Source organism: Embiotoca jacksoni, unplaced genomic scaffold, assembly GCF_022577435.1.
Source record: "Embiotoca jacksoni isolate LCO1_2020_lvr unplaced genomic scaffold, fEmbJac1.0.p SCAF_4, whole genome shotgun sequence".
Lineage (NCBI taxonomy): Eukaryota > Metazoa > Chordata > Actinopteri > Embiotocidae > Embiotoca > Embiotoca jacksoni.
The window spans coordinates 15,488,115-15,514,003 of record NW_027185392.1 but is presented as its reverse complement, the minus strand read 5'-3'; the positions used below and the strand labels follow the sequence as shown (position 1 = coordinate 15,514,003).

The 25,889-nt window shown below is 40.4% G+C and overlaps 2 protein-coding genes across 3 annotated transcripts; one reads left to right on the top strand and one right to left on the bottom strand.

The window, feature by feature from the left end:
• Nucleotides 1-4,069: 4,069 nt before the first annotated feature.
• On the bottom strand, nucleotides 4,070-13,926 carry anxa5b (annexin A5b). Of its 2 annotated transcripts, none has more exons than XM_069167941.1 (13): nucleotides 13,801-13,926; nucleotides 13,441-13,489; nucleotides 9,383-9,467; nucleotides 9,032-9,126; nucleotides 7,441-7,554; nucleotides 7,205-7,295; nucleotides 6,987-7,066; nucleotides 6,826-6,876; nucleotides 6,255-6,348; nucleotides 5,993-6,088; nucleotides 5,842-5,900; nucleotides 4,612-4,734; nucleotides 4,070-4,493 (listed from the first exon to the last, which is right to left on the bottom strand). In XM_069167941.1, the coding sequence occupies exons 2-13, from the start codon at nucleotides 13,441-13,443 to the stop codon at nucleotides 4,431-4,433; spliced, it is 954 nt and encodes a 317-aa protein (XP_069024042.1). In that variant the 5' UTR covers nucleotides 13,444-13,489; nucleotides 13,801-13,926; the 3' UTR covers nucleotides 4,070-4,430. The 2 variants fall into 2 exon arrangements, with proteins under 2 accessions (XP_069024042.1, XP_069024043.1); XM_069167942.1 differs by lacking the exon at nucleotides 13,801-13,926 and adding an exon at nucleotides 13,573-13,640.
• Nucleotides 13,927-17,806: 3,880 nt separating this feature from the next.
• Nucleotides 17,807-23,794, top strand: uchl1 (ubiquitin carboxyl-terminal esterase L1 (ubiquitin thiolesterase)). The gene is made up of 9 exons (XM_069167476.1): nucleotides 17,807-17,934; nucleotides 18,038-18,049; nucleotides 18,484-18,612; nucleotides 19,728-19,869; nucleotides 20,316-20,401; nucleotides 20,968-21,015; nucleotides 21,429-21,498; nucleotides 21,584-21,642; nucleotides 22,733-23,794. The coding sequence occupies exons 1-9, from the start codon at nucleotides 17,902-17,904 to the stop codon at nucleotides 22,814-22,816; spliced, it is 663 nt and encodes a 220-aa protein (XP_069023577.1). The 5' UTR covers nucleotides 17,807-17,901; the 3' UTR covers nucleotides 22,817-23,794.
• Nucleotides 23,795-25,889: the final 2,095 nt, after the last annotated feature.

Here is a 25,889-nt window from a genome sequence, read left to right as displayed (position 1 = left end):
ATATTTACTCATGATTGTAGTGTGTTTATGTGTATGTGTGTGTGTGTGTGTGCGTGTGTGTGTGTGTGTGTGTGTGTGTGTGTGTGCGTGTAATTTCCTGCCTCTTTCGTTTGCAGGTGTTTTCAGTGGGATTTTCTTGTCGGCAGTGCCACCTTTGTACTGTATAAAATGACCACGAACATCACACACACATTCATACTCACCGGAACACACACTGATACACAAACACACAAACACATGCACACACACACACACACACAAAATTAAGGATTTTAAACCACCAATTACAATCTCCAGATTTTGCTCTTTATAGGACTCAGTGACCTCTTTCATTTGGAGTGTCTTGAAATCGTTGGTGTTACAGCAACTTAATGGAAGCGTGGAGCCCATGTCAGCAGTTTATTATCTGCTTTTGTCAATCAATATTGAATATCAAAGAAAAAAACGTAATATTGTTATTTGCTATAAAATCAAATGTCAGCACACAAGAGAGTCTCAAACATTTCTACAGATGAACAACAATGATCCTCAAGTTAAACTGACTGCAGTCAACATGTTATCATGAGTAGATTCTGATTTCTGTTTTTTGTCTGATACATATGCGGATGTGTGCAGATTAAAACTACTTAAGTGTGAGACTGTGATATATTTTAGTTGGCATTATTTTGTAAACTTTCTCAACCATTTATAGAGATGGCTCAACATGAAAAAAATATCCAGCGATCAATACTTAAAGTTTGGGCCCTTGCTAAAAGGCACCTGTACACTTTCTGTTAAAAAAAAAAAGTAGTCTCTCTAGATCGAATGATGTCTCTTTCATTTTGCTCACACGTGTGGAAGCTCCTTTCAGATCCATCAGGCCAGACAGAAAACTGTTTTTCTAGGTGTTTTTCTCCACGACTTGTGAATCGACTTTGACATGTAAAATTGGTGGAGTGCCCCTTTAATCACATCAGTTGTCCATGATGTGTGAAGCCTCTACATACTACTCACCAGCAGCCTGTCAAAACAAATACTCTCAAACTGTCTTTAAACCCTGTAAAGTCTTAATCAGGTGAAGACGCCCCCAAGAGAAACTCATTATTGTCAATAATCATCAACTTAACTGAGTGATATATAGGTATGTGTGTCCTTTTCCTCCTCGTAGTCCTTATAATAGCTGCATGCCTGGTCTTGTTTCCCTCTTTTACTGTGGCAGATATAGTGTTTAACAAACACCTGTGAATGCACCGACCTTTGAATCCATGAAACCATGAATGCACAAGTGTCTTACTGATGAATGAAACAGGAGCAAACTCGTTTCTAAGCCTAATGGTTTGTTCAGGTCCTCTTTGTAATGCTGATATTCCTGTTTTAGGTATTTATAGTTTAAAACTTTGATGACAAAGCCACAAGTTTTTGTTAGAGCTGGAACACAGCAGGAGAAAAACTATAACAGTCTCTACATTGAGAAGGCTTTGATGGATTTGCTACGATGAAGAAAGGCAAGAAAAAGTGACAATCTGATGTTTGGATGTTGTGGTTTCATTTCCCAAAAGGACGCTGTGTTAGTAAGAGTTAGGACTGTAGATCAGCTACTGCATGTTTCAAATGGTTTTGACCAGGTGCTCTAAAAAAGTGAACATCCAAACTTTTTGGCTTGTTAAGTTGTCAAATGTGTATTTCAACTGTTCGTCACAAGATGTTCAGCCAGTTAGATTCCTTATCTTATCTGTCGTGGTTTGTTGTTTGTTGTGTTTCCTGTTTTACTTTGAAATCCCTTCTATGTCTGTCTATTTTACTTCCTGCCCTCGTGTTAGTTTTCCTGCCAGCTCTTGTGCTCACCTGTGTCTCATTATCCATCAGCGCTCTGCGTATTTAGCTCTGCCTCTCCTCCTTACCAGACTTTCTGTGTTCTTCCCTGTGACTTTATAGCTTTCCAGCTGCTCTTGTTTTCCTGTGGCGCACTTTAGATTGTTCCTGGTTTTTGTTTTTGTTTGTTGGTTAACCTGCAGTTCGAAGGAAAGCTCACTTTTACTTTGACTTCCCGCTTAAGGGCTGTATGTTTGGATTCTCCTTGTTTAACTGTGTTAAACAGAATGTAATAAAACAGGGTGGCTGCATATTAGGGTTGATGAAGTCTCATTAAAAAAAAAAAGAGTAATTCTTAATTCTTTCAATCATATTTGGTTAATTACTTTTGGATGGTTTTCTGTCATCCCTGCAAAGTGTTAGTTTCCAGGAAAAAGCTTGAGGCTTGTGTCCATGGTGTACATGTTCAACATGTCTAATTCTGACACGATCCACAGTCACAACAATAAAAGTATCAAACACAAGAACAACTTTTTAATCAATATCTTTTGCCTGGAAGTTTGCACCATTCTCCATGTGCACCCATGTTTCTCTTTTCTTTTGTCATCATGATTTAAAATTGAGGCCAAGTAGGCCTAATTATCATCAATTTATACAGATTATACATCTCACACACACGCACAGCTGTATGGAAGGGAATTTGTTGTTTGTCGGCTCTTTTTATTGGGGTTTTTTTCATTCATTTTTCACCCATCTATAAGTTAACTCTAAATCCTGTCTTTCTGACCAAAGATACTTCAGAGGCTGTTTATAGGAGCTCATACAGAGACGTTTACACAATGTCATGAATGTAGGGCTGCGGCTTCCAGTTGTTTTTCCAAAGAAATTGAGTTTACTATTCTATAAGACAAATAAAGAAAGCAAATTCCCACATTTGTGAAGTTGGAGCTGCAGAGAAATGTGATACTTTTTGCTTGAAAAATGTATGAAGTTATGCAACGAGTATTTTGAATTATAATTTGTCTTTTTAACTACCTGAAATCAGCTCTTTGATCAGGTGCTACATGCAAGAAGACAATTTTGGGTAACACTTGAGGCATCTTCCCTCACAGACACACTTATGCAGCATAAAGTTTGATTTGTGCGCAGATCTTTTAAAGCCATTTGCCATTCAATACTTTGCTTCTTTCACTGTCCGCATTCACCAGTGTGCAACCTTTGCTGGAAAACAGACGTCTGATCAGAGTTAACTTGAACGTGAACTGCTGGTAGTTCGCAGAGCCACTGCCAGTGTGGTGAAGCAGAGGAGGAGCATGTCAGAGGGACTAAAAAAACATGAAAACACAACTCAACGCTCCACTAAGTACCCAGGATCTGACCTACAAAGCTGACTGAACACATGCCCACCAACAGACACACACACACCCAAAAACACTCAAGGCAGCGAGGTGGGAGGAGTCCGAGGTATTGTTCTTCCTGTGGCTCGAGATGGTCTGACCCCCACACCCTGCTGTTCAGACCTTATTATTGGCTGCCTGTTTCTCTGGCAACAATCAACGGCTACCGCTTCCGTGAAAAAGAATAACAGAGAGTACTGTAACAAGACGTGAGATGACCTCTCATTTAACCCAATACACACACACACACACACACACACTGAAGCACTGACACAAAAAAAAAAAATCCTTTTGAGTTCGTTCAACTGGTAACAGTTACTTTAAGTTACTCTACAAGTGTTAATTTAAAGTTTATGAAAGTAAAGAGAAAAGGATACAGGAAGCACATTCATACCTTCAGTACAATGAATGCAGAGAGCATGACAGTGAGTTGTAACCTTTTTATGAGGCCTCATCAGCAGTATAAAAGTTTCTGTTATCAATTCACCTTGATAACAAAAAAGGTTTTCCCATATTAGTTATTTTTATTGTAATTTGGGGTAATGCTCTTTTAAAGCCCACATTAAATGTCTAATGCATTCACCCACAGAGAAAAAAATATTCAGACTTTTTTTTTTACTTTGGTAAAAAGTATCTTCATATAATGTAAACAATACTCTCTTACAGTTAAAAGTCATGCCGTGGAACAGAAGAGTAATCTGAGTACCCTGTGATTGCCCACCTCAGGAGGTTTAGAGCTCAGCAGTGTCTCTTTTCTACTAAAACAGCTCTGTCTCCCTCTTGTGGCCACAGGACACCAGTGTATGTGGTACAGAGGGGAGTCTGCTGGCTGGAGGACAGGGTTAGTGAAGAGATGTAAAAATAAATATTCACCATTGAACTGCATCAATTGAAACATTTATTATTGCATATATTGGTTCTCCCATACAAAGTATAAACAAAACAATTGCATTTTTTTTTTTTAATTTTTGCATTATAAATGAAGAATATAACAAACGTTATAGTGACGATATTAGTGGACCAAAAGCTGCAATAACAAGGTGAAAATGTTAGCTACCTTTCAAAGACATTATTTGGAATCATAGTTTAAAAGGCCTGATGGCTCGTCTCTCTCTTACAAACAAGTTTTGTTGTCATGAACACAGACCTTGTGTGAGCTTGTTCAGAGAAAAGACGGCCCAAAGGGGCCACTTATAGAGGAAGTACTTCAGGTTTGGTTCTTATAATTGATTGTTGCCATGGTTACGCATCATCTCCACCACAGAGCAACAGTAAGGCCTTACGGTAGTCACCACCGGTATCCCCCTGCAATCAAGAAACAGGACTGATTTAAGAAAGAAAAAAAAAAAAAAAAAAAAGAAGATGGCCACCAGTTTAAGTGTGTTTGTGTGTATTGGCAGTGTCATTAATAACATGTGTGTACCTTAATCATTGAATGCAGAGAGCAGGCAAACAATCTCCTGAAGTCGGCTCTGATGTCCAACATGTCCACCTCGCTACGAGTCACCATCACCCTGATCAGAGTGTCATCGTCAGTGCCTGCACCCTGAAACAAAAACAAAAACACACAGTATATGACTCAAAACATCATGTCATTTTTTTTTTTACAGTTTTTTTACAAGTATTTTATGCAAATGTTTAGGACATCCGGACCTGGATTCAGGTCATTATGAAAAACAAACCACTTGTTTATTGGCTGATTGTCTAACTTCTTTTAATTAAAGGTATTTATTTGTACATTTTTAAGCATCATCTGTGCTGTATGATATCGATTTATATAAAAGGAGTTTTTCTAGGAGCAACGGCAACATTTTTCTCTTAATTATCATTACAACCAATTTAACAATGGATTCAAGGTGCAATCAAAAAGTCCAAAGACTGTATTCCAAGTTAGCACAACATGGACCTGAAACTTGACGAGGGAGTGCACATTAAGTGTGTCAAGTGGGAGTGTCAAACTTTGACGTTAAAGAAGCAATGAGCTGTGCTAGCTTTTTAAAAGTAAGGCAGACCATCACTGTCCAATAAGAAAGAAAGTGTGTCAGGTCAGCAGTGCAATCAGGCGGGTTTTCTTTGACACTTTTTGAGTTGTGCGCCGTGAATTCGTCCCGCGGGGTCGGACTGTCAACCCCGAGTTCTGCTGTGATGTTCTGAACCGTCTGAAGGAAAACATTCAGGGCAGATGAGCTGAACTGTGGCGTGATGGCATCTTGGTTCTCCAGCATGACAACATTTCCTGCTCACAGCGCACTGAAAACACGTACGTTTCTCACCCACGACAACACAACTGTCGCTCCCAACCACCCCAACTCACTGGATTTGGCTCCCTGGGACTTCTTCCTCTTCCCAAAAATGTTTACTTTTTTGTGCACTTTGTGTTCAAGTCCATGGTGAAATTGCAAATACGCAAATACCAGCAGTCACAAAAACATGTGTAACGCAGGTGCTGATGTTGATCAAGTGAGGTAACTTGGAACACTACTCGCCCCTCAATGCGCATTCCTCTGCTGCACTTCATTCGCACGCAACAGGAACAGTCTCTGACCCTTTTGATCGCTCCTTGTATGTTTTTAAACGTTTGGGTTAAGCCATTAATGGTACATCTGTGGACAGACATTCACACATCACTCCAAAGCAGCACGAATGTTCTTACCTTCATGCCGTAGTACAGGGTCTCAGCAAAATAGGCTGGGACGCTCCTGGCACACTTCACTGAAAAACAGAAAGGACAGGCAGCGTTTTTAAAAAACTGGGCAGATAATATCAGGATAGGTCCACATAAAGCAGTTGTCTAGTTTTCTTACCCACGGCGAGAAGCAGATCTCTCAGACCTCCAGATGTTTCCCTCTTGATAGTCTCCTCCATCTCGAATCCAGACAGCTTCATGTAAGCATCAAATACTGAAACACACATGTTCAGGGTTAGTGGGGCTCTCTCCTCTGTCTCGCCCCAGAGTGGAGCAGAGTTGGTTCAAACAATTATCATGCCAAAATCATTTTTTTATTTCCATAAAGGGCATAAACAGTCGTAACGTGCGTCCCCACCTTCAGACAAACACCTACAAACCTTTTCTGAGATGTTCAGCGCTGCGGTTTCCCAGGATGGTGACAAATGATTGTTCATCAGTGCCAAACTTATCCTCTCCGGCCTTAAAGAGGGCCTAAAATCACAGAAAGACATTACACTGGGGTTTTCATAAAAACACGTCACAATCGTACTATTTAAGGTGAACTACATACATTTTTATAATACTTCACCCAGATATCACTTAGAGAAGATCTATTTTTTTAGACATGGGCATTCACTGGTTGATGAGTTTGCTTTATAGGAGATTGATGACAAGCGCGTGGGAACATGAGGGATATTTAAAAGTCAGAAACCAGATTCCTCGTCCTATTCACCGAAGACAGTTGTTTGATAGCTGGGTTGGCCTGATGGACTGTATCAGAAAACATTAGGAGTTGCAGCAAGTACAAGAGCAAAAGCTTTTAGGAGGCTTTACTCTCTCCCTCCACTAGAGGATGCTACACCATCATTACAGATTAGCTGTACTAACGACCAAACACGTGACAGTCACACCCTCAGACGAAAGACAGAGGCCATTGATGGTGAAGTTTAGAAATGTTTACTAACTCACCTGAGCATCACTCTCAATTTTTCCATCCTGGATCCCCTTCTGCCTGTTCGCCTGAGAAGACACAAAACACTGATGTTGAAAGAGAGGAGAGGAGAGGAGAGGAGAGGAGAGGAGAGGAGAGGAGAGGAGAGGAGAGGAGAGGAGAGGAGATTTATACTTGCCTGAAGCAGAATAACCAGAAGCCTCTTGAAGTGACCTGAAGTGTCACCAGATATATCTTCCTCCAGGTCATCGTCATACTCTGAGGAAAATACAAAAAACGATATACAACAAAACATACGATCAAGTTACTGTGACCTCGTAAAAAAAAAAAAAAAAAATGTTTTAACACTGTGTGTGTGTGTGTGTGTGTGTGTGTGTGTGTGTGTGTGTGTGTTACCCTGTCTGTAGGCAACGACGATGTCCTTCACCTGCTGAGGTGTTCTGGAGGCGAGGATCTGCACCAGCACCTTCTCATCTGTTCCCGCCCCCTACAGGTCAAAGGTCACAGACGTCACACTTCCAGAAGTTTCCAGCTGCTTTGACTGTTAAAATGCCAGTCTGCAGAAAGAAACTTTCCACCTGCAGTACGGCAGTTTTTTTATCTCTCTCGTATCTGCGTACTGCAGCACTTACCTTGATGGCATTGCGCAGTGATGTCACATCATAAGCGAGGGGTGCGGTCATCAGACCCACAATCAGCGTCTCAAATTTGCCGCCCAGCTCTCCCTTCAGATCATCTACCAGATCCTGTTGTGAAGATACAGTATGTACTTTCATTAGTTCTACTGGAGCATAAATCAAGTGTGACGGCACAGTAATGTGATGCACTTAATGAGTTTATGGTTGTCGTGTGTGTGGCCTGATTATTTGGCTGCAGTTCATGCCACATATATGGATTTTTCTGCTGATGATTTGAACTATGCCGACTCGGTGGTATCATGTCAAGTTAATGTTTTGATGTGATGCGGCGTCACTGGATTGAAAAGCCTCAGTATGCTTCAAACAAAGAGCTTGTAAGATCAACAGCACCTGAAACCAGTTTTATGACTGTGGCATCGTAAAGAGGCATGTGCAGGTGTGAGGGGAGGCACAATCTAATTTAGCTCTTCTTATGTTTTATATACACCAAAGTGTCAATTCAGTTTATTCCCTGTGTCACACCCTCCACCCACCAGAGGTCTCTAGTCTTTCTATATGTCCAGTGTCCTGCTGGCCACGCCCACCTCTCTCGCTCCCAGTGTCCCAATCTGCTCCAGTGTTGTGTTTGGGCTCTTCTGTTTTTGAACTGTGACACCACTCGTTAAATGATGAATACTCACGAAGGGAGACTACTTTAGAAGCTGTTTAGCTCAAACGACGATCATATTCGGAGGGGATTTCTCCATACGCAGTGGCCGCACACGGTTTCCTGCTCGGTGTTGTGGATTTGTTTTCCATCCAAGTTCCTACTTTTTAAGTTGTCTGTACAGTAGATTTATTAAAAGAATAGTTCATCATGTTGCAAAATGCTACTATGTTTATTGTGTTAGACGAGATGATCAATTACCTCTCATGTTTATTCTACAAATATGAGGTTAGACCTGGTAACCGGTTAGCTTCGCTGAGCATAGCTGGAAGCCCGCCTGTCATTAGGTACAGTGAGCTTTAAGCTTCAACTGAGGTTACGCCAGTTTTGAACTGAGCCAAGCTGTTTCTCCTTTTCCAGTTGTGTGCTACACCGCTGTTGACTCTAGCTTTGAATTTATCACTCAGTTAAAAGTCGTTCATCAGTTAAAGGCTGTGTTGGCTGATTGTGTGTGTCCCAATTTGGTCCTTTCTTTGGGGTTTGCAGGTTGTTGATTTAGGTATTGGAAAATACCCTTTTGGTCAAATGCTTTCTCTGCAGTCATGGGATTTATTGTTAAAATGAAAATAGTGGGAAAAAAAATCTAGTGATTTAAATCTTTCATTGCTAATGTACTGTAAATGACTGGTATCATTTATGTGTAGCACTATTTGTATTTTAGAACCAGTGGATAAAACATTATGGATGTTGTGTCAATGGCTGCAAAGACGATGAACTTGTGGAGACCGTTGAGGGAGGAAATGTGGAAGTGTAAACATTATGCCTGCAGTCGGACGACATGCTGAACGGCTTTGTTTGTTTAAAGCACAGAGAAACCTTTTTGAGGTGGAGCGCTGATGTGTGTGCTGGTGTTAATAGCTGATAAAGAGCCAGTCAGACCTTTCCATACAGAGTTTTGTAGGTAGTTTTGATCTCGTGCCTCTGGGGGTTGCTGCGAGACGTCAACAGCTGCAAGATGGCATCCTCATCGGTCCCTATGGCAACAAACGCCATGGTTACTCAGCCACGCTGTGTGTTTAAAAACTATTCTCATGTGATAGACATATTGCATAACAATGAGCATGCTCTGTTTAGGTGGTTTCTTGAGTACATAATTACAGCCTTGAGTCGAGGTCAGCAGATCGCTGTTTGCTCACGGTGACGTGTCTCAAGATTCACTTCTGTTCACGCTTTTAGCGTATCAGATGACACCATGGTGGCAGCAGTTATATACACACAGGAGCACCTTACCCAGCCCTTTCATGGCCTTGTACAAGACCTCTGCATCCGCACTGGCGTTGAAGTTTCCGCTGGCTTTTACAGATCCTCTGCTGGCCTGCATCACAGAAGATGTAAAAAAAAAAATAGGGTTTATCTTTTTGTACATTTCCTGAAGTTGTGTGTCCTGTTTTCTGAAATTCCTATTTCTATAGCACCTGATTGTATCCCTATAGACACTTTAATTATTTACGGCTATGTGTCTAAATACATTCAAATGTTCTTACAACTGCAACACGGACAGTACAGACAAAACAAGAAAACAACAAACCAACTGAAGATTATTTCTCATCAGCTTTGCAACTTGGGTTCCTACTAATTATATACACACCATATTAAGGTGTTGCTTCTCTGCCATATTGGATATCACCTATTCAATATATTATTTACAGTCTTCAAAACCAAACAGCAGGCTCTTGAAGACTGGGGAACAGGTTGTGCATTTAACTGTCCTCTTGTCTTAGGTTAGTGTTAGGTAGTTACTTTATTAATCCCCGAGGGGCATTTTTTTTTCGCTACAGCAGCATACAGAAGCAATAAGATAATAATTCTTCACTTTATTTGTGTTGGTATTTGATTAATTAAAAGAAATAATTCATGTTTAATTGCTGCAGTACTCAGGACATGGATGTATACTGTTAGATGATCTTTGTGTAAGTTACAGTAAACACAAAAACAAGAGAACTTTTTCTGCAATGCATGTATAACTTTGTACATCTGTCTGCAGTCTATGGCTTCTCTCAGATGTGTGTCTGTTTCATGCTGACTACATTAGTGTCTCAGATTCCTCGTATTTTCATCAGAGGGTTTCCCCTTTATTAAATTAAAAAACTCACTGTATAAATATGCTTAGATTTATACTGTATAAATCAATGTATATCAAAGATGAAGTTATGCACACATGCCTTTCCCCCTTCGTACAGTATATTTCAGAACATATAGTACAGAATCAGTCAGTTAAGGAGTAAATACTGTGTAACAAAACAAATCTATAATTTGTTATGTTCATAACTTTGTCAGATGCTGTCTGCTTCGATTCATGCTTTAACTAAATTTAGCTACATTTTAGTGAAATGATGTATATCACTCCTCTGGTTTATAACATTTCCCCTTTGCCTTTCATTATACAAGTACAGAATATACTGCGTCAATCTTAAGATTCATGCTTGCATATGTATAAAACATTGTTTCTCAGACGTTTTATGCTATCATCAATGAGGTCATCCCTTTATGACGTACTCAATTATCCTAATGACTTACAGCCTCACAGCTTTGAAATACATGCAGATGTGCAGAAAAGCTCTCGCGTCAAACAAAAGCCTGCTTCCACATCTTTAAATTCTTGTGTATCTCTTAGATTAGTTCAGCAATTTGAAAGTTGTCGATGAAGTAAAATGAAATATCGATTGAGCTGCTTATCTGGTTAATAATTTATGTAGGCATGAAAGGATAGTTCAAAACACCAGGCTGATCAATCAGTAATGACGTGATAACACTGAAAAACATTAACTTTGTAAACGATTTTAGTAAAGCTGGTTTGTGCGGGAACAATGATGGACTCATTCCAGACACTCCCTCAAACAGTCACACATTAACAGTGAAATATTTTGTCATTTCAGGGGGAGAGGAGTTTACAGAGGAAAACCACTAGAATGTTTCTGGAATTCTGTCCTTGAATATCCAGGGAAAAAAAAGAAAAGAAAAGTGGAACGTCCAAAAAAACAAGTTGGTGTGAACAACCAGGATTCTGTCTTTCTGCAGAAAGGAATGCCAAAACGTCCACAAGCTCTCGTGTCTCACAAACACACTCAGCACCACAAGCTAAATAGAATCAGCGTGCAGATGGCTGCTCGGATATACAGCTCAACGAGGAGATATTCGGACAACAACACAAGACAATGCAGATCTTTTCCACTGGAATGTCAGACGCAGGTTTAGAGACTATAGGAGTGATAAGTTGAGTGTTGTGGGCAAGTTCAGACCTGACGAGGCTGGGGACTCCTGGTGGAGGTATGCCTGACCCTCCATCTGCAAACATCTGTATCTCTCCTCTAAAGCCATTACCATTTTACTTCTGCATCTATGAACTGTGGTTGCCATGGAGACTGCAAACAATCCACATAATCATGCTCCTATGAAGGGAAGTTTCCCATCATATAATGTGTTTTATTATTAACTGTCAATACTGTGGAGCTTGGATGTGAATATACTGTATCCCACAAAGGAAAAAAAGATTAAAGACCAAAACGCATAAATTAAATTGTTTGTCCATCGGTCAACACTTTCCAACCTCTCTAACATGTTTGTGGTACTCCAAGGAGGACACGAGAGGACCCAAAGGTCGTGCCCTCTATATTTTTGAGGAAATTCAAAGTGCAGTTTACATTTTATAATTCAAAGGTACACAGTGGATTTATAAAAAGTTAAATTTCACAATCATTATTGTCATTGACCTGAATGTTGACAATATCTATATGTTCATATATTCTGGATTTTTCTGTGAGAGAAAAAAGGAGTAGGTGAGATATTAAGAATTTAAAAAAAACATGTCTGAATAAATACAACATTTTAAGTTTTCTCTATCAGAGGAGGAAACGCTTAGACCACCGTGTGAAGAAACTTATGGACGTACAACTGTTTTTAAATGGATTAAAAGTAATTGCAAACGTTGTAAGAGAATAGCTTAATGAATTAGACACAGATGAGGAAACTGCTTCAACTTAAGCCCTCAGTATTTCTAAAAATCCTCCAGTTGTGGCTTTAAACCCAATCTTTCCTGAAGATGTAAAACTTTAAGAACAGGTCACAAAGTTTACAGTTAGCTTTTTTATTTATACAGAAAAAAGGCTCGTAATCTATTAAAACTTCTGGGCACTGCAATTTTTTTGCAAAAGCTACTCAAACAAGAATAAACAGTGAATTTGTTGTGTTCTATTTTTAGATGCCCGTCCTGTCCTGTGGTTACAACAGGAGTGCAGTTTATGTGGGATTGACACTGATATAAACTACAGTGCCCATGTTTATTGTAGCAAAGGAGCATGTCACTAAATGCAAAGATACTTTTTTCTGAGGTGCTTCTAATAGTTTTTGGACATTAGTCAAGGCTTTAAAGGCAGTCAAATTCTCACACCTTTCACAGATCAAAGGTCACAAAGTGCTTCACAAGAATCAAATTGTGTAAAAACAGTAGAACAAGCTGTAATAAAATAGTGAAATAATGTATTAGGCACACAAACAATACTCCTCTGTTCTGTAACAAAGCCCTATTCAAACTTTTTGAGAGTAGTTCTTACCAAACAAATGTTAAGTTTATTGCCCCAGACTAAACTGTCAAAACCCTGACACAAACTGATGGTTCATTGTAGCTCCACCCTGATGAAGAAAAAGGGAACCGACTCCGCTTCAAGAGAGGGTGGACGGCTTTAAACTCCAGGCTCCACTGTGGAAATATGTGTGTTAACATCAGTGAGAGGTGGAGAGGCACAGAGACCCACCCGAATGGAAGGGAGCCCACATGAGTCATACACCAAACTTCCCAAATGAAACCCCTCTCCAGCTGGACGAGCATGCGCACACACATAAACTGATGAAACTTTTATACTTTCCATGACTGAGTGTTCATTTGACTAATCCCATGTTAAAACACACTTGATTACAGCAACAAATTAATTACTGAACTGCACTGTACTTTTCTTGATCATAAACTGATGCTTTGTTAGATACAGTATCTTCCTCATTTAGAGAAGATAATTGCCTATTATGTTGAACAAAAACACTATCAACAGCAAATAAACCGGTAATAAACAACTTAATGTACACTGAGATCAAATCTTAATATTACACAATGTGAAACGCAGTGGGCGTTGTCTTGGCGATCAGAGGCTAAAACCCGATGAGTCAACATTTGCATAAATAACGGGTTTGTTGTCTAAACTTTTACAAAAAAATGTTTTATCAAAAACCATCCGTTTAAGGTGAAATTGTTTATTTAAGTTTACAGCAGATGCATCTGCGAAATAAAAACGACTCACCATTTTGTTAGTCGTGGAGTTGTTGTTTTTTCTGCGGTGAAAAGCAAGTCTGTTGGAAATAAGGAAATGTTATCAGACAACGAGACAAAACAGTCAACTTTATATTTCCTTAAAACCACACGTGTTATTAACTTGTCGCTCCTCAGATTTGATCAAGTTTCCTCTTCTGTCTACTTCACAGTTTGGTCAACACCGGTAGCCTTAACTGTCAAACGTCCCTGGATCGGATAGTTTTCCCTTTTGTTCACATGATGAAAGCACAATTCCGGCTCCCACCGCTAAAACCCCCGGTGGACGTGGCTGAACATTTGTATACTTGCTGTATATTCGCATCTGAAGCTGTCCTGGAGAGAGACTTACCGCTGGAGCTGCAGCTGTGAGATCAAGTTCGGCGAGCAGACGAAGAGACCCGGCAGAGACAGAAGAGCGGAAAGAGAAGAAGGACGCGGAGTGGACACCCACTGGAAAAACTCTCTGAGCCGTGCGCGTGAGTGTGCGGTGGGTGCGCGTGCGGGCCACACCCCAGTGAGCACGGACTCTGACTTCTGCTCCTGAAGTACTCTGGGACATGAAGTTTTAGTTGTCCTGTAACCGTAAGCTCTAAATATTGAGTCACTAGACTCTTACTAAATACTTTATTGCGGTAGCTTCTGCTTCTGTTTGGTTCAAGGTGTTTGGATTGATGAAATATTATTTTGAACCCGGTTTTAATTACATAGCCTATGCTTGTAGGCAATGATTGCGTCCATATACTACATTATTGATGGTCTTTTCTCGGTTGTTTCAGCACTGTTGTTTTTTATTTACGAAAGGGCGTACAATAACAAGTAAAGGAAATCTAATCTAACCGGATGTCCTTGCCTTCTTTGAACCTGGATCTGTTTCTCTGCCACCAAGTCCAATATGTTTGCACGTTTTGGTCTCCGCCACATCCTGAGACAAATTCGGTCTCTTAAGGCGGAATTTGCTCCAAGAGGTTCAGAGGCTGGTTCCTCTAAAGTGATTTGCAAGCACCAGATCGCAAGTTCTCCTGCTCTACCATATCAATGCTCTGGTGATCACTCGCATGCTGCAAAATTCATGAAACAGATCAGATCAATCTAGTTGCTATTTTAGTCTGTCTGTTGTTTGGTGCCGGGCAGCCTATAACTGGCAGAATGCAAATAAATTGCTGGAATGTCAGAGTTAAGGTTGTGACTCGTTGGGTGTACACTAGGTGTCGCTGTTGTAACAGCTTCAGAGCTCTGGCATCGCTTACAGGAAAGTCACATGATGTTGTCAGATGTTTGACCCCGGAAGATCAAAGGAATTATGAACGTTGTGGCTTGTGAAGTTTGCAAGTAGTGCTGTAAATTCTTCTTTAGCAGTGGAAACCGAACATTTACAAACTGCGAAAACAAGGAAAAGGGATTGTAATTCTGCAACAGAGGGGACAGCCTTCAGATTGTTTACTCAAAGCAGCAGCTGCAAAGGTAACAACAAACAAACGAAGTGCATCAGCCAGGAAAGAGAGAGGAAAACTGCTTTAAACTGGAGTTTTGGGCTTTTTTTTAAATGTTTTTATGAAGAGCTGAAGGAGAAGCTATCAAGATGATAAGAGATGCTATTGCTCGGTTTCAAAAGTTGCCATCACAGAAGATCAAAGGACCAGTGACCTAAAGCAGCATATTTTTCTAAGATTGTTTTTGTGTCTGCATAAATCCGGCTGGTATGTCCAAATGTTAAACTTAGATTTAAGGTCATTTTCTCCCGTCAGCAGATGAGCGTGAAAACATCCCAGTCATTTCAAACTCTGGTTATACATCATTCAACAGTGAAGGTCAAAAATTCAACATTAAATTGCAATGAACCAAATATTTTTCAGCAGACAGGGACTTTAAACATCTGTTCATTCACTCAGAGAAACCCGCTCACACCTGCCAGTAGCTGCCCACTACAGCCGCAGTCTAAAAGGCTTTACTGAGCAGCTCCACCAGATCAGCCCGGGGGGTCAGCTGGTTTTTGTGTTTTGTTTCTCTTACCCACTGACGGGGCTGGAAAAAGTGAGTTTACGATGCACAGGTAATACAATTCTATAAAACTGGACATTAACCATTCTGTAATTCGACATGCATGGGAAGTATGGGATTTGATAGGTTAACATCAAATGTGCACGCACACACAAATTCTGAATAAAATGACATTCTGGATGAACGAACCGAGCACCCCTACCCTGAAAACCTGCGTTTGCCTTATTTATGATTGTTATTTACAATGGTTTAATGTATTTCTAACATCATGCCACAGTGCAAACTCAGTATTCATTTTGTTACAGAGTTGAGACAAACAAATAAACTTAAAATAACAACCAAAAACAGATACAAACGGGCTCTTTCGGGAGAGCCGGTGTCTGTTTTTGGCAGGACATTGTCAATATCTTTTTCTGCAGTGTTGTGATTCTTTGAGTAAGAACCAGTGCTAACAGCATGCTGAGTGGGACAAAGAGACCAAAATACACCACCACGCTCCATCCCCAACCTGCTGGTGAAGGAGGCCCACCAATTATTCCCATGAATTGTCCTGGTAGGCACATTGTGGTTTGTAGCGGTGGGCACCAATGAAAACTGTCTGAAGCTGTTTCCTTGACGACCGGGAGACGATTAGTGATCAGCAGGATTAAACCCAACGGTGATGTACAGTAACTTTGTCCAGAAGTCCCAGTTCTGTTGCCCACAGATGAATTTTTTTTTTTTTTTTTTTTTTTTTTTTTTAATCCTCTGAGGACGACGGTCGTCACATGGAGCCGAGGTGTGAGCAGATGTTGCTTTTACAGGGCGTTCAAATAGATTGCAATAAAGTTGGTTCACAATTCAAAAAAGCAGCATTGCAGTTCTGAAAGCAGAGATCTTGATTGTGGCAATAAGTCCAAATTTTCCTCTGAAGGAATATGCTGTTAGCATCTCTGTTGTCTTGAGTTCAACTGCTGCCTCACTGTTCGCTTCCCCCTTTTAAGCTCATTTATATTTAAACAGGCAGGCAGACAAATGGGCACATGTCTGAAATTCATCACCAGCTCTCCATTTCAGTCGTACCTGTGAACCTATCAACTTCCAGGTAATCCCTCTCCCTCCCTCTTTCTCTGTCACACAGGTACACCGTGTCAGTGACTTCACCCTACAGCTATCGACACCTCCGGAGTCCTCAATCTTCACTTCTGATTTAAACATATTTTTAAAGACCATCCTGCATGGATAAAACATGCATGTTGTAGCCACAGTGCAACACATATGCATTTTGCAGATCTATAAAAAGTGCGTATGGACACGCTTTAAAATATGGCATTAGAGATCAGAAGTATTTGTGATTTAAATGACTCCCACAGTGTTTTGCTTTTAGATAGTGTAATTTTTGCTCAATAAGTAATGTCAATAAAAATCTAGCAACGCAACTTTTAATTGGAAAGCCCTTTGAAAAAGAGCGTTGAGGAGTGAATAACATATTCCATTCCTACCCTTTAATTATGAATTTTTAAAATCAATTTCTTGTTAATAACCTAATGGAGATGACATTCTTGTTCTACAAATGTCAGGCATTCAATGAGTGCTCATTATAAGAAAAGAATAACAGAGAATAGCGAAAATGACACATACGGTTTATGTAATAAATCAATTTTGTATAAATTAATGAAAGCCAGTTTATTTACACCATCATCACTGTTTATATTACATCCATCATAGGTTATAGTGCCACCAAGTGGATAGACAACATGACAGATTCATAAATGTTGCTCGCTTGCATGTCATTGAAGCATTATTCCAATAATTCATGAGTAATTTGTCTGTGATACTTACGTAAATTGTGCTTGTAGTAGTTATCTTACTACAGAAAAATTGTGAATGCAGGACTATTGCTTGTGATTCAGCATTTTTTTCATTGTGATATTGCTAAAGGGGTACTGGGAGCTTGAAATGCACAACAAACAGTGTCAGAAAAACGGGGACAACGAGACACATTAAAATGAAATCCCACCCTCGGGTAGGGTTATATTTTAAACTCCCAGTCAGGCTGATATTCAGCTATGTAGAAGGATTGTCAATAACAATACGTCACACCATCCTTTCCAGAAAGAACGTGATTTTCCCAGAGTGATTTCGTCTTCAGCGGTGTCATTTCCCTTAAAATCTTCTTTGGTTACATTTCTTTCAAGGGTGTCCTTTCGCGGCTGAAAGTGTAGCATGGAAAATATAGCGTTTAAATCTTATTTTAAAAAAAAATGATCAGGGAGTCATTTAAATCCGTACAACGAGGGTTATTTATTCTGAGCCCACTCCCCCCCCCCCGTGTCTGCCGGTAAATGGTACGACCGGCAGTATAAAGTGCGGGTGCGCTCTGTAACTTCAACCGCCAGCTGCCAAACCCGGGAATAATCACGGTGAAGAGAGGTCGTTCAGATTTACGGAGTCACCGCCAAACACTACCAAAATGGAGTGGACCCCGATGGAGATTAACCCCGAGGTGGGGGAAAGAACAACTTGAAACATATAACGCAACGCCTTCACGGGCAGCAAGACTAACATTTTTTTTTTTTTTTTTTGTATCTCTGTTTCTGTCGTTTCAGATGCTGAACAAGGTGGGTATCAAATGTTAGACACCGAGTAATGGCGACACGTCGGTAACGGTTTGTTTCAACTGCCAGGTAAGTTCAGAGGAGTTGAACCGTTACTGAGACCAACGTCTGAATTCACGACGAAGCAACAATGAAAGCGGCACAATGTTAGTGATTTTTATTTTTTATTTTTTTTGTCAACTGTTTCGGTATAAAAAAAAAAGAAAAGAAAAAAAGTGTTAGATAATATCAGAAGGAGACGCGACAGCTAGCGGGAGATGCGTTTATGTTATTTTAATGAGCGGCAGCATCCTTCCCGGTGTCTGGGCTAAAGGGTGTGGTCTGACTGGACCAGCACAACGCAGCATCCTTGAACCGCCTCACCGGACGTCGTTTACCGATTGGGGCCATTCGCTCGGTTATTCGTGTTTTATTCATTTCCTCGCTATTCGTTTCAGATGATGAGCAAGCTGGGCGTGGGTGAAACCTGGAAATTCGTTGACGTGCTCGGGCTGGAGGGCGAGCAACTGTCCGACGTCCCGAAACCATGCTGTGCCTTGATGCTGCTCTTCCCCCTGACGCAACAGGTAATGATGATGAGGAGGAGGAGGAGGAGGAGGAGGAGGTGGTGGTGGTGGTGGTGGCTACTTCCTGGAAGGCAGGGCACGAGGGTGGGGTGAACCGGTGATCCAGGCTGTCTGGGGTGGGGTGGGGTGGGGTGACACTGAGCTGCAGGGAGGGTATGGATGAAGGGATGTTGAAATGGGTGGGCTACTGTGGGACGAGGATGGTAGTGAGGACATGAATCAGCAGATTCTTAGCTTTTTTTTTTCCTTCTTTTCTTTTTTTTTTCCCCCCAGTGTACAGTATGATTGTTTTATTTGTGAAACTTTAAACTAAAGGCTCTGTATTGTGACACAGGGAGCCACAGCGCATCCCCAGGGTCAACGGCCAAAATATAGAGGAGTTAAAACTAAACATTAAATATATTTTTTTTGTTTTTCTTCAGTTATTCTGATCATCAGTATCTTTGGTTCAAGATGGCATCTTCAATTGCTTTTTGTGTGATCAGTAATTACATTTATTTTCAAATTATGAAAATATCAAAGAGATACCTAGTAAATCTTTACACTGTGGTAAAGCTGCAGCCATTGGTCAATTGATCGATTGATTAGTCATTTAAATTCAAATTAATTGTCAACCTGGATAACTGATTCATCGTTCAGAATATATTTTTTAAATATAATTCTCAGAATCTGGCTTCATCATTTGTGAGTTTTTTTTCTGGTCCCTTTTTGTCCTTCGTGACTTTAAAATTAATATCTTGATCGTGAACTGTCGGTCGGGGCAAAACATGAAACCTTGCTCAACATGTTTTACTGTTTTGTGACATTTTAAAGATCAAACCTCTTTTTGATTGATTAATCAAGAAAATGATTAACAAATTGAGGCATTGAAAAATCATTAGTTGCAGTCCAAAAGATGCAACCAGAGATTATTTTTGTGTCTTTTTGCTGTATGAATGACACGAGTAATAGAATGTAATTTTTTTTTTTTTTTTTGATTGATTGATGATTTCTAATTGTGTTCATAATTAATGCGCACATTTGAAACGATAGGATTGGCTGCACAGGTTGTTCTCATGGGCAGATGACAATGACGTCTGTGTGTGTGTCTGTGTGTGTCTGTGTGCACATGGCAGCACGAGTCTTTCAGAGCGCAGCAGGCAGACAAGATTTCAGGAGGCTCTGAGGTTTATTTCCTGAAGCAGACAGCAGTCAATTCGTGTGGGACCATCGCTCTGCTCCATGCTGTGGCCAACAATAAGGGCAAATTGACTTTTGGTAAGTGCAGCTGAAATAAGCACTCGAACTTTTTTTTTTTACATTACATTTACTAATATTTAATCCTGTTGCTAAGTATCAGTGACTCAGCAGTTATAGAGATTATTCACTTCCAGGGTTCACATTACAACAAACGTTATGTTCAGTGTAAGGAAAATCCCCAAACCTGCGATCTTGTTAACAGGTCTGAAACGTACATATACCTCCTTTCAGCTGTAAGAACTGACACATAAATCGGTTGAACAGACTGTTGATTAAGCAGCACATCATTTTAAAGACCTGTAACGTCATAAATACAGCAGTAAGTTCTCAAAAATGGACAGTGCTACTCTTTTTCTTCCTCCTTTAAGTACTCGGTGAGAATTAATGATACTCATTTATTCTGGCAGGGTGTGAATACATATAAATGAATATGAATAAAGGACATGTTCTTGTTTTGTTTTCAGATAATGGCTCTGCCTTGAAGACATTTCTGGATGAGACAGCAAACATGTCTCCTGATGACCGTGCCAAACATCTGGAGAAGAGCAAGGTAAGATAGTTTTAACAGAATTACATTTCAAGCTGTTGGTTTGTTACATATCTGTTCATCAGATGGTAAATTATCTTCTATTGTGTTAAAGAGACTCGTTTATCTATAAGCTTTACAGTTTTCTTGTGTGTGTGTGTGTACAGAAAGCCTTTTCAATGTGACTGAGATATGCATTAAACAGCCACAACTCAGCAGATGCCCCATATTTCAATTGTGTGTTTATATTTTGAAATGGCATCATATCTGGGAGTTCCGTGATTTTTGACAAGTTGGATAGTTTAATGATTTGCCAACAAATGCACTGCATTAAAAAAACTGAAATGGAAAAAAGCACGTCTCAGGTTTCTGGAATCAGGAGTGGTGTAACCTCCAGGCTTTGTTTCAGCCACTTGGGGGCGCCAGACACTAACACATCTTTATCATCAGAAATGGCAGTTGGATTTGGATGAAAATCTTGGGCTTGTACTTTTGTTTACCCTGCTACATATTTGTATTTATATTTTTAAAAAGTAATATTATCCCTTTTTAGCATAATGAAACGGAAATTATTTTTTTTTTCCTTCCAGGCAATCCGTGAGGCCCACAATGAGGTTGCAGTCCAGGGACAGTGTCGGGTAAGATGCTTGGCCACATTATCAACACGTACTGATGGCTAATGTCTTTCAGACTAAAAAATGTGCAAAGAAATCTGGTCTAATCAACGTTTGTTTGACCTGCGTTGGATGTATTTCTAAGCGACAGCTGTCAGCCTGTTTGTCACCGTTATGTTCCAGTCTGAAGTGTTTTTCCATTTACTTATATGAACCTGAGAATTACTCCAATTTATATTGAGTTACCAGATAAAAGATATATTTCTGTACCCATTTCTCTGATGGCCTTTGTCTTTCCAGCCCATGTGTGAGCATTAGAGATTAGACTCGGTGTTTAAACCGCTTGTAATGTTGACGCCAAACAATTCGCTTTGCATAATTGTTTGGGTTTCATAATATTTACTCGATGTTATTGCCTCATATTTCAACTTTCACAGCCAGAAGCCGACAGAGTCAACTTTCACTTTATTGCCTTCGTCAATGTAAACGGACAACTTTATGAATTTGGTAAGCATTTACAGTATCCTCATGTTGCATTTCCTGTATGTATTCGTCTCCCCCTGGATTTCTAACCATTTTATTTGTTTTGAAGATGGGAAAATGAACGGAGCAGTGAACCATGGAGCTGCCAAAGAGGACTCTTTCATAATGGTGCGTAAATCTGCGGTCATTCCTCAACATTTTGCAGACATTTTTAAGAAAAAGCTGTGAGCCGAGTTCCTTCCTGTGAATGATGAGTCATGGTATTAGACTGGGAAAGGGAGTGGAGGCTCCTGAGTGTCTTCATTCGATCAATAAATGCAGCTAAACCGCACTCTCCTCTCGTATATCTGCCAAAGGGTTCATAAAAGCACACACAGACACACTAGTGAAGGTTGGACGACGGTCCACAAAACATCTTCATGTACGGATAGATGATGTTTAAGTATTTGACTGATCCAATTTAAAAAAAAAACACCAACATGCTTTTATTTGGAATTTGCTTCTGAGCTTCATAAGCCATGGAGGGTTATGTGTGTACTGAGCCAGAGCCTTTGAGAGCGTTGTGTCAAACTACCACAAGGTGGCGCTACATGCATTAGAGATAAAACTGCAACTTTGAATGTTTTGATGATTTACTGAATCTTGTTTAAAGGAAGAAAACTACTTGAATGCTTTGGAAAAAAAAATAAGTATCACCTTTAGATTAACAGTGAAGTTAAAGACGCGTGATCACAACTTTACTGAAAAGTATGATTTTCAAAATAAACTATTATAATAGCAGTAATAGCTTTTACTGACAAGTAACAATATTTGAGGGATTGCTTTAGGGGACATGAAATGTGTAAATCTGTCGTGATAAACATTCATAGGGATTTATTTGACCAAGTTGGAACGGACTTTAAAAAAAACCCAAAAAACCCCAACGTTTTAAACAAACATTAATTTAAACTGCTTATGATTTCATGACCTCAATCCTCATGTTACAGAATTGGTATTTCTGAAATATTGTCCAGCCCTACTGAAAATGTTAGCAGTGAAACATACCTAAACATTAAAATCTAATGCCTTTAGCACAATCCCAACTACATATGAAACCGGTTGAAAAGTGTTGCGTTTCCATTTGCAGTGTGTTGCATTTTAGACATTAGTTAAATATGGTGGAGAAAATGTTTAATCTTTAAATTCAACTTGAGTTTGCTTGAAATTGAAGTTGCGTTGAAATGTCTGATTTCTTTTTTCTTTTCTTGATCACGTCTAGGATGCGGCCAAAGTGTGCCGCGGATTTATGGAAAGGGAGCACGGCGAAGTTCGCTTCTCTGCGGTGGCTCTTTGTCAGAGTTAGACGATCGAGCAAATTGTAAACCAAAATGTCCACCGAGCATTCACACGGCAAACACAATCGACAGGCACACGGCGCTCCGTGCGCGCACACATCTGCAGACACTATGCACTCTAAAGCACATGTTGTTTCCACATCTCACTCTCTTATCTCATGAACAAAGCATTCTTAAACAGCATCACACACACACACACAAACAATCAAAACCTTTTGTTCTGCTAACTGATACAAGCTTGTCCCGACTGCTGTGGAAATTGTAAAACATTAGGTCAGATCTCACCACTGCTTGTGTGCATGTGCGTATTTGTCTTTTTGCTAATATATTTGTCTTTTGTGCATCCGTGACAAACTCAGAAGGCTCGTGCTTAAATACCTTTTGTGCCAATAAGAACGTAACGGACAAAGCAAAACTTGTGTGGGGAAACTTGTTTTTTTCCTATTTCTCTGAATGCCTTTAGTTGCTGTGGTTGAGTTTATAAGGATCTGACATTCCTCAGAATAGGCCCAAAGTATCCGTAGGAATAATTTAACCATTGTTCAGAGCACACTCGCTGCCTTTTGGATGCTGGTCTGGGGTTTTAGTCTGGTGTTTTTTTTTTTTTTTGGGTTAAGTTTGGCTTTTAAAGCGAGAGAAGATTCACATTTTATAGTTTTTATTGTTCACTGCTGTTTTAGAAATTGAGAAATGCACTTTATTTCGAATGGACTTTCAGTTAACAATCCACACATGGTCAAATAGTCAAAATACACAGTTTGTGTACAAGTTGTTGAACACCGATAATCCAGAACATCCAGTGAAGAAAGGGACCATCACAATAAAGTGCTGCGCTACAGTGTTTTGGGTTGTTGTCGTGCAGTGTAGAGTTATTAGTACGTCTAGTGTTCAAATCGTTTACCTTTCTGCACTTTTCAAATCCTGTGTTGCTGTAGTTCTACTGGTAATGCAGCTGTGGGAGCTCAATAAAACAAGCATTCAACTTATTTGCGACTCCTGTCGTGTTTGTGTTGGAAAAATGAAAGTCCCGTCTGGCCAGGCCGGCCTCGAAGCCGCATCGGGTATCTTAAGTTGGATTTAAAGGAGGACGTGTCAAAAGTCAGTTGTTGGTTGTTGTTGTTTTTTTAAACACGCCTCATAAAAAGTCATAATTGCATCTCATTTAACTGCCTGCAAACCTTTCTAGTCCTGCAATAATCGGTTCATTTATTGATTAGTTAATTGGCAGAACATTGAATAGCAACTATTTGATAGATTTTTCTTTTGTTAACTTTCCTCATCACTATTTTAACATTTCTCAATCTGAGTGAATAATCCGGGAAATACTTGTCAGATGGAGTGACGGAGACGATAGTCTGGAGCAGCAGCTGTAAACGTCTCCAGCTCCCGTTTCTACTGTCCTCCCGACTGCCCCGTCACCACTCGACTCGACATTTAGGCCGACACCCAAGTCTGACTTTTTGTCACAGGAGGTGATGAAGCGGTTAACGTCCTGAGGCTCACAGTTTGGGGCTCATCTATCTGTTGAGATCTCTGCGTCTCTGCTCGGGGGATTTGGTAAATCAACAGAAAACAAACGTTTGACCTGCCGCGTGAAAAGGTCACATTTGCATCCGACAATGCTCCACTCAACTGTTATCAACAGCACTGATAGCTGCAACAATACCGGCGACTGCTGAGCCATGCTTTGGTCTCTGGGTCAAATGCAGGAGAGAAATACTACAGGTTGGTGTTGACTTAAAAAAAAAAACAGGCAGAGATGGTCGCAACATGAAAACTGGGCTGTGACCATTTTGAACTCTCGGGTCATTTAAGGGTTTTTTTTTTGCACGGGGAAGTCTAGTTTAGACTTATTAGGGTGTCATTTTGAATGGGACTACTTTAGCATGTAGCTAGAGAAGCAGAGCCAGATTAACCTGCAGTGGGTCACAAGGTAAAGTTGGGCTGCAGCCCCCCCCCCCCCCTTTACCACTTTCTGTGCATTTGGTATCTACATATTATGTTACCATGGAGACATCAGAGTACACAGTGTCTGTTTGTTTCTATTGTTTTCATTAAACGTAGCTGTGTTTATTAAAATGGACTTCTGAAGTAGAATATTGTCTTTTTATATTGTTATGGTGGTTTATATTCCCTAACAAGTTTGGGTTTTGGGGATTTAATCAAACTAACAAGCCTTTGTCTGACTGTCGTATCTCAACATTATTTACTGGCTCTTAATTCTTTGCTTCCATTTTAAAGTCAGTCGTCTTTCTGTGGTTCAGTATGAAGCACATCTCAACAGGCCTGCAGGACATAACGGGACAACTTTTGCAGTCCCCCTCATCGCTCTATATCCTGTCCCCGTTTTGTCTCTCCATTGTCTCCTCCTGTCTGCCCTGTCTCTCTCCTGCCTCCATCTTATCTCTCTTTTCTGTCCTGTCCCCCTTCTGTCTTTCTCCTGTCTCCATCTTCGCGCTCTCATGTCTCTCCCCGGTCTGCTGTTGTTTACATCATGTCTGTCTCCTCCCTCTTTCATGCCTGCCCTGTCTCTCTCATGCCTTTCCACTGTCTCTTTCCTGTCTCCATCTTGTCTTTCTTATGTCTCTCACATGTCTCTCCCCCATCTCCAGCCTCTCTCTGTCCTTACTCTTTCCTGTCTCTCGCCTGTTTCTAATGTCTCTTCTCTCTCTGTTCTGTCTCTATTCTTTTTCAGTCTTGTCTCAGTCTTGTCTCTTTATGGATTCTCTACTGTCTGTTTCCTGTTTCTGTCCCGTCTCTCATGTCTTTCTCCCATCTCTCCCATGTCTCTGTCCTTTCGCTCTCCTGTCTCCATCTTTTCTCTCGCCTGTCACCGTCCTTACTCTGTCCTGTGTCTCAACAGTGTCTCTTGTGTCTCTTCTCTCACTTTCTGTCCCTGTCCTGTCTCTCTAATGTCGTTACCCTGTCTCTCGGTCTCCCTCTTTTCTCTGTCCGGTCTCTGTCCTGTCTCTCTTATATCGTTCCTCTGTCTCTCGGTCTCCCTCCTCTCTCTGTCCGGTCTCCCTCCTCTCTCTGTCCCGTCTCTGTCCGGTCTCTGTCCGGTCTCTGTCCTGTCTCTCG